The sequence below is a fragment of the Mchenga conophoros genome, linkage group LG18, assembly GCF_057382185.1.
Source record: "Mchenga conophoros isolate Kocher_MC1m ecotype Shallow Benthic linkage group LG18, M_conophoros_male_GT1.1, whole genome shotgun sequence".
NCBI classification, from domain to species: Eukaryota; Metazoa; Chordata; class Actinopteri; order Cichliformes; family Cichlidae; genus Mchenga; species Mchenga conophoros.
In genome coordinates, this window is record NC_140543.1 from 23,779,020 (window position 1) to 23,790,760 (window position 11,741).

Here is an 11,741-nt window from a genome sequence, read left to right on the forward strand (position 1 = left end):
AATAGATAAAGTCATTCGCACCCACAGCCAACAGGCTTTTCAATTCTCATACAAATAGCAGACGAGCCAACGCAGACATGCGAATTTCCCTCTGGGATCAATGAAGATGTTCTTACACGTCTTATTCTACATGCCTAAATGCATCATGTAGCTGTCGTGTAATAAGATATTTACATTAATGAGCAGCTGAACAGCCGTGAATCAAAGTGTATTCTTGTGATATGTGATGCACATCATACTTTATTCATGATTTCTTTTCTTTTGTGTCTGAACTTGCGTTTAAAAAAAAATTTTTTTTCCATATAATTGAATTGTCTTGACTTTCTTTGTTAAAGTGAGTGTATCTGTCTCTATGTCAACAAATGTTTGTGAACTATATAAACATCTGGCACATAGATGGGAAATAAGACTTCAATATAAAAGTCTTTTTAAATGTTTTAAATAAATAAAAACCCCAGCAGTCATTTTACAGCCTTTTTTTGTCGCGTGTGTGTTTGTGGGACTTGGGCTGACGAAAGCATAGAAAAATAAAATAGTCATGAGGGAATACAAAAAATATTTATTTGAATGAATAGAACTGCCATCAAGTCCAATGAGTAAAAACACTGAATGGTGAAAAATCTCTAGGAAAAAATGAAGATGTGGCTCAGTATTTGCATCACTTCTGAAAACACCATGTCTGTGTTTGGATGCTTCTTACTAAAAAAAAGAAAAAAAGTTAAAGTGATGCCTGGAAAACACACTTAGGCCAACAGAGCTTCCATTCCCTGAAGACAAGCACTCATCTGTGAGTGAATTCACCCTTCGAGGGCTCCATCAGTCGTCTAGACTCTTTACCGGCTCTTGTGCCTGCTTAACGAGCGGCCTCAGCACCGCGCTCTTATTTCTCATCTCGCTGTCTTCTGTGTAAAGGTTGTGCCGGTGAATATATTCTATCACAGAGTCTGGAAGCAAGTACTTCACACTCAGACCCCGTCTCAGTGCCCGGCGGACCTCCGTGGCGCTCGTCTCGTTCTTCACCCACTCCCTCACGTGGAAAATGTTGTGCCTGCGGTAGGACAGCAGGTCCGACTCGTGCACGGCCCGCTCGGGCTGCAGCTCCCCTCGACTGACGCAGACGAGGCCAAAATGCCCGACCAGCTCCTCGACGTGGTCGTCCCGCCACAAGCCGGGGATCTTGAAGGTGTCTAGGAAATCTGCACCACACAGAAGCTTCAGCTGGGGAGACAGATCTGAGTGGGGTGGCAGAATAAAACAGAGAAGATGACTATTTACACACTTTCTAACCAGTTTTTAATGATAAAACAAAAACAACGATAAAACACGGTGTGACAAATATAACAAACTTAGTTTATTTTCCCTCCAGAGATGGCTTAAAATATGCAAGGGTCTATTTCAACCCCTCCAAATTCATTGTTTTTATATCCATCTACACAATTTTAATCATCTTCCAGCACTATTGGTAATATGTTGTCCTGCAGCTGGATATGCCAGTCCTCTTTCTGAGCAATCACAACAGCAAAGAGTGACACAATCCTCATGTGCTCCTCTTTTTGAATACAGGGACAGAGTTCAGTGGGTTCCTGCCAACTGCCTAGTCCACAACCAAGCTTAAAAAAAGAAAAAAAAAAAAAGTACTTTACTGAACTGCCTCCTCGAAGAGTCCACACACTAATAGGAAGCAAAATGTAAAAATTGAAGGCACCAGTGATGTGAATATCAAAGAAAAAGAAAGTGAACATTTTGCGCCTGGACAGGGCAAATAAAATGCACAACATGACTAAAACGGACTTGTTCCACAAATTACACAACTTAGATATTCATATCGCTCGAGGCTTAAGAAAATTATAACAAGACTAATTATTCTAGGAATTCAGCTTTCACATTAAAAACTTAGAAGGTTTACATAACCCCGATAAACTGCAGTAAAAAGGAGACTGAAGCAGCAGGCTTTTTTTCTATTAGATATCACGAGTTTCTGTGTTCATTTTTATTTTTTGTTTCTCACAAAATGTGTCATCTTTATATAAAGCGGTGTGCAAAAGCAGTAAACCCCAGAAGGCATCCCTGTAAATGCACCGTTATAAATCAAAGTTAATCTATGAAAATGGGCTAAGAATTCTAATTGGCTAGCTTTCATTTATAAGATCGATCTATCTATCTATCTATCTCCATTTCTAAGCAAAGTCAGCATACTAACAGACTGACAATAAAAAATTCAACATCTTCCTGTTTAACAGAAGAACACAAAGCCCAGCTGACGCAGAGGGCTGACATGAATGTTTCACTCTTCAAAAATACTACAAGTTTCACTTTGAGCTGACGGTGGAAGAGTCTACGAATCATTAATACTACAGCAACACTAGTGAAAACAGTAGTGGGAGAATGCAGCATGGCCAGATTTATTGCAGTTAGGTGCAATGAACTTGTGATCTTGGTTGCCCTGAAGACGAGGACCAGGTCTGCAACTACTCACAGTCTACTGCCATCTTTCAAAGCAACTTTGGTTCGTCAAGACGGCAATAAAACAGCAATAAGACTGCTATCCGTTTGTAACTGGATGGGCCCAAGTTCACAATTAGATGCAATCTATTTTGACAATTTGGCAGTTAACTGTGATAAATCGCCAAAAATCACCAATCCGCATACACAAAAAATCCAATTAAACACAAATTCATTTAGAAAAGTCTTGAATGAAGGAGCAATAGTAGCTTTCTCACATGCAAGGACTTAATCGATCTGAACCCCTCCCCAGTTGCTGCCCGATGGCAATCTAACTGCAAAATGACATAGGAAAATAACCACAATACAACCATCAAATCGAGTCCCCTATTGCGAAGAGTGTTGCAGACAAGTCGTACTCATTGATGTAGACTAAATTACGTGGTAATTATATGCAAATGCTTGACTGTCTGTCTGAGAGTGACAACACTTAGTCCAAATGGGACCTCACTGTCTGGAGAACAGGCTGCCTCCCACCAGGTGACCCATGCAAATGTATTGGAACTGAAAGTAGTCTACCAGAGGTTGAAGAGGTTGCATGCTCAACCTACGGGGAACACGTTATGTTGGTTTTATGGTCCCACAAATGTGTTAGTCCACACACAAGATTTCAGTCGGAAAGAGGGGGGAAGAGATCTGAGATGCGCTCCTGTGCAGTCCTCCAAGACCTCGACTGTGCACCTGCTCTTCTCTGCAGCTGGTTGACTGACCAACAACAGCACAAACAAGAGTCGTACCACATACTTGACTTGGGCAGCCATGCTGGCCCATAAAAACAGCTTTTTCTCATGCTATTTTCACTGTAGAGTGAGGAGCCATAAAGGGACAAGATTTCATTTTCTGCGGCTGTCTTTAAAATGTGCATGTTTTGTGATAATAAAAACATCATATAAATACCTCTAAAAATCCTGATAACACTCTGTAGTCAAGAGTTTCTAAGCTGAACAAAAAGAGACTCTTACTCGAGTTGTTGTGCATTCCCACGCTCCGCTCATACTCCTTCAGAATACGCCTGTAATGATACCTGACAACCAAAGGAAAAAAAGAAAAGATACTGATACTTTGTTTTTTAAACAGTTATGTGGTAATACATGCAGTTTTCTTTCATTTGTGTTTGTGAATCCAACCATTTCCTCTTTGTCCTCAGTTTTTCTGTTGTTTTGATCATGTGCAGTGCATCATTCCTGCTTTGTGCAGTAACTTACTGTTCATGCATGTGCTGAGGTAATCCACTGTTCAGTCTAAACATGTCAATAAAGCTTTACTGAAGTGATTAGAAAAAGGAAAAATAGCCACGACTTATAGAAAAGCCTTTAAAAGAGATGAAAACCTTCACTGTTTTCAAAGCTTCTTAAAGTTGTTCTGTATGTAAAAGTGTGTGCGTGTGTGTGTGCGTTGAATAATGTGTGACGTGGCCTGCTCACAGACTCATGACAACAGTCCACTTCATGGCTTGATCAGCAAACATGGCTTACAGCAAGAATGAGACACAACTGGGCGTGTGCGTATAAGTGTCAGGTGTGGTCAGAAGTTACTATCCACTCATTGTGGGCATGAATTTCATGGTAATTTGGAGCTTTTAATAATTCCTCTGAACTGTTCTTTTACCAGGGTGGAACGATTGTACACCATACTTCTTTAATGACTTAAAAAACACAAGAACTGGGTCCACAACTCTGAATTTTCTCTAGTCTACAAAAAGTCAAAATTATACACACAGGCTCAAATATATACATACATTTAATAAAGGCTTTGCAGTGTCTATTAACTTGACAAGGGCTATTAACTTCTCGTTGGTCATCACAATTGACTAAAACTGGTTTCTAGTTACAAACATAATGGGATTTATTGATTAACTAATTAATTTACTAATTTGATTAACCAATACTCAGAACAATTGGAAATTCCAATGAATTCAGTGAAGATTGATGAAAGAGAGTTGTAGATTTACACAAGTTGAGAAGGTCTCTAGGAGTCATTTCTACATAAATGTAGATTCAAGAGCATCAGTTCAAACAACTGTACCCAAGTACAAGTTATTTAGGTGGAACAGCACTTTGCCAAAGTCTGGGAAAAGATCTGGACTGTCACCATCAGATAAGATGAAACTGGTTTGGATGACCAGCCTCAATCCTGGTCAAGAAGTTGCTCACACCTACGGTAGGCTAACGCCACCCCCCCTCCCCCATCCTAAATTGGATAAGCAGAAAAGAACAGATGGATGGATGGATGGATGGTTCTCTTGGGTCAAATAAATATGAAAATTCTGTCCAGTTAACTTGTGTGTTAGTGAGTGAGCAAATACTCAGTGGGGCCTCTTTCCTATCCTTTCGCTCAGTGCAGCACCTCTCTTCAAACATATTCATCGCTCAGGCAGCCTTTTGCCACTAAACCGTTCCCAGTTGGCCAATGAATTTAACAGCCTGTGGTCCTAATTTCACCCCATGAAAAAAAACAGACCTGATATGGATCCAGTCTAGTCTAGCAGCCCCCAAGAGACTAAAACCATAAATTAGGCAGGAAACCTGGTGGCACTCTTACATAAACAGCACAAGCTTGCATGATAAAGGGCTCACAGAGGGGCAGCAAAGGACAGTGGATCCCTGCGAACTCTGCTGGTAAGACTAGGATGATCTGATCTTCTTGCACATTAAAAAAAAAAAAATCATACATATGACATGATATGAGACTCTCTAGCTATAGAATGCAGTTATTATGACAGGAGATATATTATTTGACTGGAAATACACAACACAATGTTTCAACCAGTTCAATGTTTCTGATTAACCATCGAATTGCCAGGGACTTACTGACTGTGCATGTAATTGTCTGTGAGGTGTGTTCATAAAGGGTGACAGGAAAGAGAAAGAAAAACTGTTTCAACCATTCACTTTCTTGCACAATATCGCAAGATTTTTTTAAATTTTATTTTAAAACTAATCTCCAGCAGTAAAGATGGTTTATACCTCATAGTGACCACTGTCTCCGTCCAGTCTGGCTGCTGGCTCTCCCATTCATCAACTGTGACCCAGTTGGAGCTCTGAAGCGCCAGCTCTGCCATAGCAACACGATGCTTAGCCAGTACTAGGCCTTGCTTTCCATAGCTGTCACTCACTGGGGACACAATGCCACCCACCACTTGGTACTGGCCTGAGGGGAGAGAAGATTAACAGAGTTTAACTGGGTCACGACAGCGAAAAAGAAATGCAGCTGTCATGTATAACAGAGATAGTGGCGTTGATACAATTAATGGTTCATCAGATCTCACATTTGAGGACAAATAAGACAATTAATCTCTTTATAACGGAGTGAGAAAGGTGGGTGATCGTGACAAGGTGTCTCAAATCATACTATGTCATCAATTTTAGAAAAAGGTGTGTTTATTTAGCTGACAAAGTTGGAAACAATCAGACACAGGAGGAAAAACGTCTACTGTGATTTCTGAATGTCAACCTCAAGCTAGTCAGCTGATGCCTTATAGGTAAGGGGGTCGAAGGGAAAACTGTAAGAGCATTAATGTTCCTGCATGTTGAAATGCTGCACTGTGTTCAGAGCATCTTTACGATGTAAATGTCCTGAATTTATATAAGGACGCTGTGTCTGCTGAAGCTGGGATTGTGTGGCAGAGCAGATCAGAACATAAAGCTTAGGGTGACTAAGCGTTTTCCACACAAGAGCCTCCAAATCACGGAGACGGCCATATATTAGCATTGTTTGTATGATTGTATGGGATTCTTCATACTGGGGTCTTAAAAGATGCAGCAATTGATTTTTTTTTTTTTGGCCACTAGGGGGCAAAAGACCTCCATTGCCTGCTGGAAAAAAAAAGAGCCTAATTTTGCTTGCGGCAGACACAGAGCACATTAGCATTCGTTTGGAGTTGTGTTTATGGCAACTTGACATAGGTATTCAGCTCTCTCTTCTCCAGCTAGTCTTAAAGTTTGCATGTCTGCTCTTTAGCGCTAGAAAGGTCGTAGGGAGTTTTATCAGGGATTGGTTGCCACGGCGGCAAGGAACAAGACAAATGACAGGGCGACACTCAATCAAACAGTAGATTTAAAGGCCACAAGTGATAAACAATGAGCTAGTTTAAAGAGCTCTGAAAAGTGGCATAGTTGGGTTGTAATACATCACATATATATAGTACTGTGCAAAAGTCTTGAGCCACCCCTCATTCCTTTATATTTTGCTAGGAAATTGTTTCAGGGATTTATTGAAATACATAGATTATACATGGAAATGCAGCATATTAGGCACAAACAGTTGGTACAAGTCTGATGAGCTTCAGAGTCAATGTTTCGTATGAACACTTTTATTCTTCAACACAGCCTGAACTCTCTTAGGCAGGTTTCTTTGCAATTTCTTTAAGCAGTCTTCAGGAATAGTTCTCCTGGTTTCCCGAAGAACTATAAGCTATTCTTTGGATTCTGACTGACTTTTGCTCTGTTTTCTGTCAAGATGATCCCACACTGCTTCAGTAACGTTGAGGTCCGGGCTCTGGGGAGGCCAATCCATGACTGATAGTGTTCCAACGTGTTTCTCTATGCAGGTATGCTTTTACTGATTTGCCGGTGATTTTTGGGAAAAAGAAACAAAGCGGTCGCCAATTAGACGCTATCCAGATGTTTATAATTCCATCAATTTTTACTTTTTGACAGTCACCCTTCTGCTGAGACCATTTCTGATGGGGCTTTATCATGAACAGTAGATGGATCAACTGAAGGGTCAGGTGCATCTCTCAGGTCCTGCTATACTTATTCCTTAAGGACACGATTTTCAGATACTGTTCATCTGCTGTAGTTTTTAGGCCTGACATGTGTGGGTCTGGGCTCCACTTGTCCAGTTTCCTCATATTTCTTAAGGACACCATACACACCATATGCCAACTTTACAGCTACTTGCTCTTTTGGGAACCACCTTGTTGCAAACATAGTATTTTAGGTCTGTCTAACAGTTACATTTGGCATTCTTTGTAGAATCAGTTAAGAAAATGAAAACAAATGATCTGTTTTGCAACAGGCTATTAACAACGTACCTAAAGGCACGTGAGTGGGTGGCTCTTGGGTGAAGAGGTTTAACAATCAAAAAACATTCCTCTGAAATTGGGCAGGTACAGGGACTGGACTGAGTGAGTGAAAAAGCAGTCAGTGTCCAAAGAAAAACTTTGAAAGTCCTTCAGAGAGGCTGGATAACTATTACTCATTGCTTGATTAGTTGTAACTACAAAGTCTATTAATCAGTGGGCTTTATGGAGGAGATCTTACAGAGGCTGGTTTTCTTTAAAGTCAAACGATACAGCGATACACAAATGATACGGGGATGTAGCGTTGTCTGTATCTGACCTGTGCTGTGCATGTGGTCTCTGGCCAGCTCGAACAGCCTCATGTGCTGGTTGGTGATTGGATTAAACGAGCCGCAGGCTAACAAGACTAGTGGGACACGGCGGGCGGCCATCTTGGTTTAACCTCTCACACCGCAGTCAAAGAACCTTAGAGGAAAGTGAAACAGAGTATTAGCCAGAGTCACGTGATGGGACAGAAGACGACGAGATTCAAGGAAGACAGCAATGAGAAACAGTCCTCTTCTGGAAACCTCTGCATGTAATATAAAAAGAGATTAACACCACACACACAGATGAGCACAGTCTAACCCCAGAGAAGAAAAAAATAAACTCAGGTTCCGATCTTCTAACAATTTGTCAATGGGACACCAAATCCACTTCCAGAAACACCGAAAAGAATAAAGGATGCGGTGTTTTTCTGAGGCTGAGCACCGGACGAAGTAAACAGCTACAGTGCAGTTTTGTTTTACTGTCCGTGTTTGTGTGTGTAAAGAGCCCAAAGGGAAATTAACACCAGCCACTGCTCAGCCAACTCACCACTCACTCTGCCAGGAATCCAGCCAACATTTATTTCACTTTAAATTAACTTTCTTGACCAAAGTTCAGTGAGTAGTTTATCTCAACATTTAGATCTAAAATGTTATTAGTTTGGGATTTCATTCTAATAGGCATCTGTGTGAAATTGCTCATAATTAGGAAATTAATTCTTAAGTAAAAGGTCAAAAAATGGTTTTATGAGGTCATACTGAACTCAACCTTTGACAATGAAAAGAGTAATGACTCTATCCTTGATTGAGTGTTTGAAGCGCTTACATGAGTAGGATGAATGTACAAAGACAACAAAATGCCTCTGGCCACAGTTGTTGGCAGCATAGAAGCAAATAGCAATCCTTCTGGATTTTGGGCTTGCCTGATACCACAAAGGTATGCACCACTCTATCTGTGCCTACACAAAAACGCACCGTCAGTGATAACACTAAAATCCTTTTTTTGTTTTTTTTGCTTACCCAATTCAGCGTTGGGTTGGAGCCTCGACAGGCTGCCAGTTTGTTTCAGGGATACGCTCACATTCACATCTACACCTAATTTAGAATCACAGATTTCCTGAGCCCAGAGATTTCAAACATAAGGCCTGGTGGCCAAAGCCTCCAGCAGCTGTTCACAGGACGGCTTGAAGATGTGAAGTAGAGTGTGGATTTTTTACTTTTAGTAAGCAAGTCAGTAGAATGTATTATCTGTATCATCTTTTGCGACAAAGATCAAAGATCAAAAAAATACATAAAAATAAAAAAGCAAGTCTAAAAAGATGAGTTTTTAGTAGTTTCTTGAAGGCGATCACTGAGTCCATAGATCAGGTCAGAGGGAAAGATTTCCATTGTCTAGGGGGCCACTATAGCAAAATCTCCATCTCATTTAGTTTTCAGCCTTGTATGATGCACAACAACTAGGCCCTAATCACATGACCTCAGGGACCCACTGGGGATGAATGGGTGTAAATGTTTACTGATGCGAGCTGGTGCTTGTCCAGGAAGAGCTCTAAAAGTCAGAACCAGAATCTTAAAATATACTCTGAATTTAATGGGGTACAGTACAGCTGTTCAGCAACAGTGTGACTTGAGTACAAGTGAACAATGAATTACAGTAATCCAAATAAATCCATGAATAACAATCTCCAGTTCAGTGCAAACCAGAAAAGGCCAAACAGCAGCAGTCTGGATGAATCCTCCTGAGGTAGTACGGTCTCAGGCGCTGCGTATCCAAGCAGGGACATAGAAGAAAAATTCCTCTCCATGGAAACTCGCTAAACACAGGTAACCAGAAATGCTCAACGTCACTTATCAGCCAGTCCCTCACTTCCAAGAAAAGTCTTAGCTTCATCTGCTCTTCTCACTCTCCTCTTCTGTGGTCTGTGTGTACCCAGGAGGGCACCAATGAGGACGCCAAATGAGGCAGTAGGGGATACAAAATGCAAACACAGGAGGTTGAGGCACATCCTGTGTTTTATTTTTCCACTATCTACTATACAAATGCCTGTTTTTAAAATAGTGTGTCGATGGTTTAAAAAACAAACATTTTTTTCTGTAAAATAATATAAACTTTATATTTTATAACTACAGTACAGCCTGTGCAATGAGCTCCGTAATCACTCATCTGCCTGCTTTCCTAGGTGCTCGGCTGCTCTTCTATTCTTTACATCACTTCCACGTGACCTACCTCATACCCATCCTCACCTCACCCAAGTCACTCAGACACTCAGCCAAGCCTTCATCCTCATCTTCACCACAACCAGCATCTACACATCCGGTGTGTCCTATCCTAAATCGTGTCCTGCTAGGATTATTTTCTGCCATGCTGGGTTACCTGATTCTAATTGCAAATTAATGGCGAAACAAAATTATTTCTCTATTTCACTAAATCATGTTCAATTCTTCTAAATGTTCTCTCCTTACTGCGCTTATATTAAGACATGTCAGGGATTGTTTAGCTTGTTTAGATACGTTTAGTTAAACGTGCACCATATAAATTGATGTATTTAACCAGTAATTGTAATTTTGCGTATGAACAACAACCATGTTGAAAGAAAAAGAAGCTTTTGAAACAACTTCCTCTTTGCAGAAAGCTTTTAGTTTGGATGTGGACACTTACTACACCCTGCCTCACTCTGACAGAGTAATCAGACTCTTCTAGGTCATCTGGCAAATTCATTTTCACAGTTAATACACTTGCACGCATTTCTACAATATCAACCTTAAATAAAGCTATGCAAGCAGGATCTCACACGCTCACTCCAACCCTAAAGTGTGTTTTTCTGTGAATACTCTACAACTCACATCTACTGGCAAGGCAAAATACGCCCCTTTTTAAATCTAAGTTTCTAATGATGTTTTTAAGGCAGAATAACGTATATGTCATAGATTGTAACATAATGAAGTTAATGAAGTAAGGCAAAACGCCATCAACATTTGAGGAAGCTGTGACAGTCCACCTTGACATTGAGCAGGCAGCTAACAGTCGCCAGCTTAGCGGACTAATAAACCAGGCGTAACGCGATTAATCAGTTAAAACAGAGCACAGTCAAGCAGGCGTGATACAATCCACACAGTGATTAAAGGCAGTAGCGATAGTTCGTTTCATTACCTTCTTTTCACATTGTTGACATTTGGCGAGTGTGTCACACTGATACCACTCCCCCCTTCCCGTGTTTGGAGAGGCGCTTGTTTGAAGGTTCCGCAGATAAAACCTGGCTGAAGTGCGACCCCTGGTGGATGAAGGTTACAGCGACGGAGCTCTCCGTGGTACTGAAGTACGTGCAAGTTGTTAACAAGTCTTTGTAATTAAACGTAATAACGGTGCCTTTTCATTTATTAGATGCACATTAAGTACCGCCCGCAGAGCAGTGTTACTTTTTTTGCGCTCAGTGCTGCTGCATCTGTGGGCAATGACGGCATCTTCCCAGAACACCTTACAATTAGAAGCTGACCTTTACAGCAGTGCAGCATCAAACACCTATGAGCTCCAGGTAACCTTTCATTCTATTGTTGTAAACTGCTTGTCAGATGAAAGGGGAGAGCACTGTACAACACTAACTGACTGTCTGTAGAGCAACCTGCAACTGATTACAAAAATGGCCACAAATCCCTTTTCCAATAACTCTGCTTTGTAGCGGAGGTACGAGAATAACTTTAAAAGAATGTAAGCTTTCAAAGAAGTGACATGGCATTTAGCGAGCCATTGTTATATATCACTATAAAAATAGAGCAAGCCCTTTCCTGTGGGGACAACTGCACCAGTTTCATATAGGGAGCAGTGTGTGTCAGTTAAAACCAACAATGGAGGCTTTCAGATGTGTTCGTGTTCACACAAATGGATGGAAGTTATCACTGATCTTATATTTATT

General features: G+C 40.8%; 1 protein-coding gene across 1 annotated transcript; it reads right to left on the bottom strand.

The window, feature by feature from the left end:
* Positions 1–396: 396 nt before the first annotated feature.
* On the bottom strand, positions 397–11,068 carry nmnat3 (nicotinamide nucleotide adenylyltransferase 3). Its single transcript, XM_085253536.1, has 5 exons — positions 10,982–11,068; positions 7,845–7,990; positions 5,469–5,652; positions 3,465–3,526; positions 397–1,232 (listed from the first exon to the last, which is right to left on the bottom strand). The coding sequence occupies exons 2-5, from the start codon at positions 7,954–7,956 to the stop codon at positions 817–819; spliced, it is 774 nt and encodes a 257-aa protein (XP_085109662.1). The 5' UTR covers positions 7,957–7,990; positions 10,982–11,068; the 3' UTR covers positions 397–816.
* Between the last annotated feature and the right edge of the window lie 673 nt (positions 11,069–11,741).

Bases quoted from the DNA above. Each gene is read 5' to 3' on its own strand.
- nmnat3 (XM_085253536.1), bottom strand. From the start codon at position 7,956: ATGGCCGCCCGCCGTGTCCCACTAGTCTTGTTAGCCTGCGGCTCGTTT. The intron at 3,527-5,468 runs GTATAAACCATC...TTTGGTTGTCAG, and splicing joins GAGACAGTGGTCACTATGAG to GTATCATTACAGGCGTATTC. The intron at 1,233-3,464 runs GTAAGAGTCTCT...CACCCCACTCAG, and splicing joins GGGAATGCACAACAACTCGA to ATCTGTCTCCCCAGCTGAAG.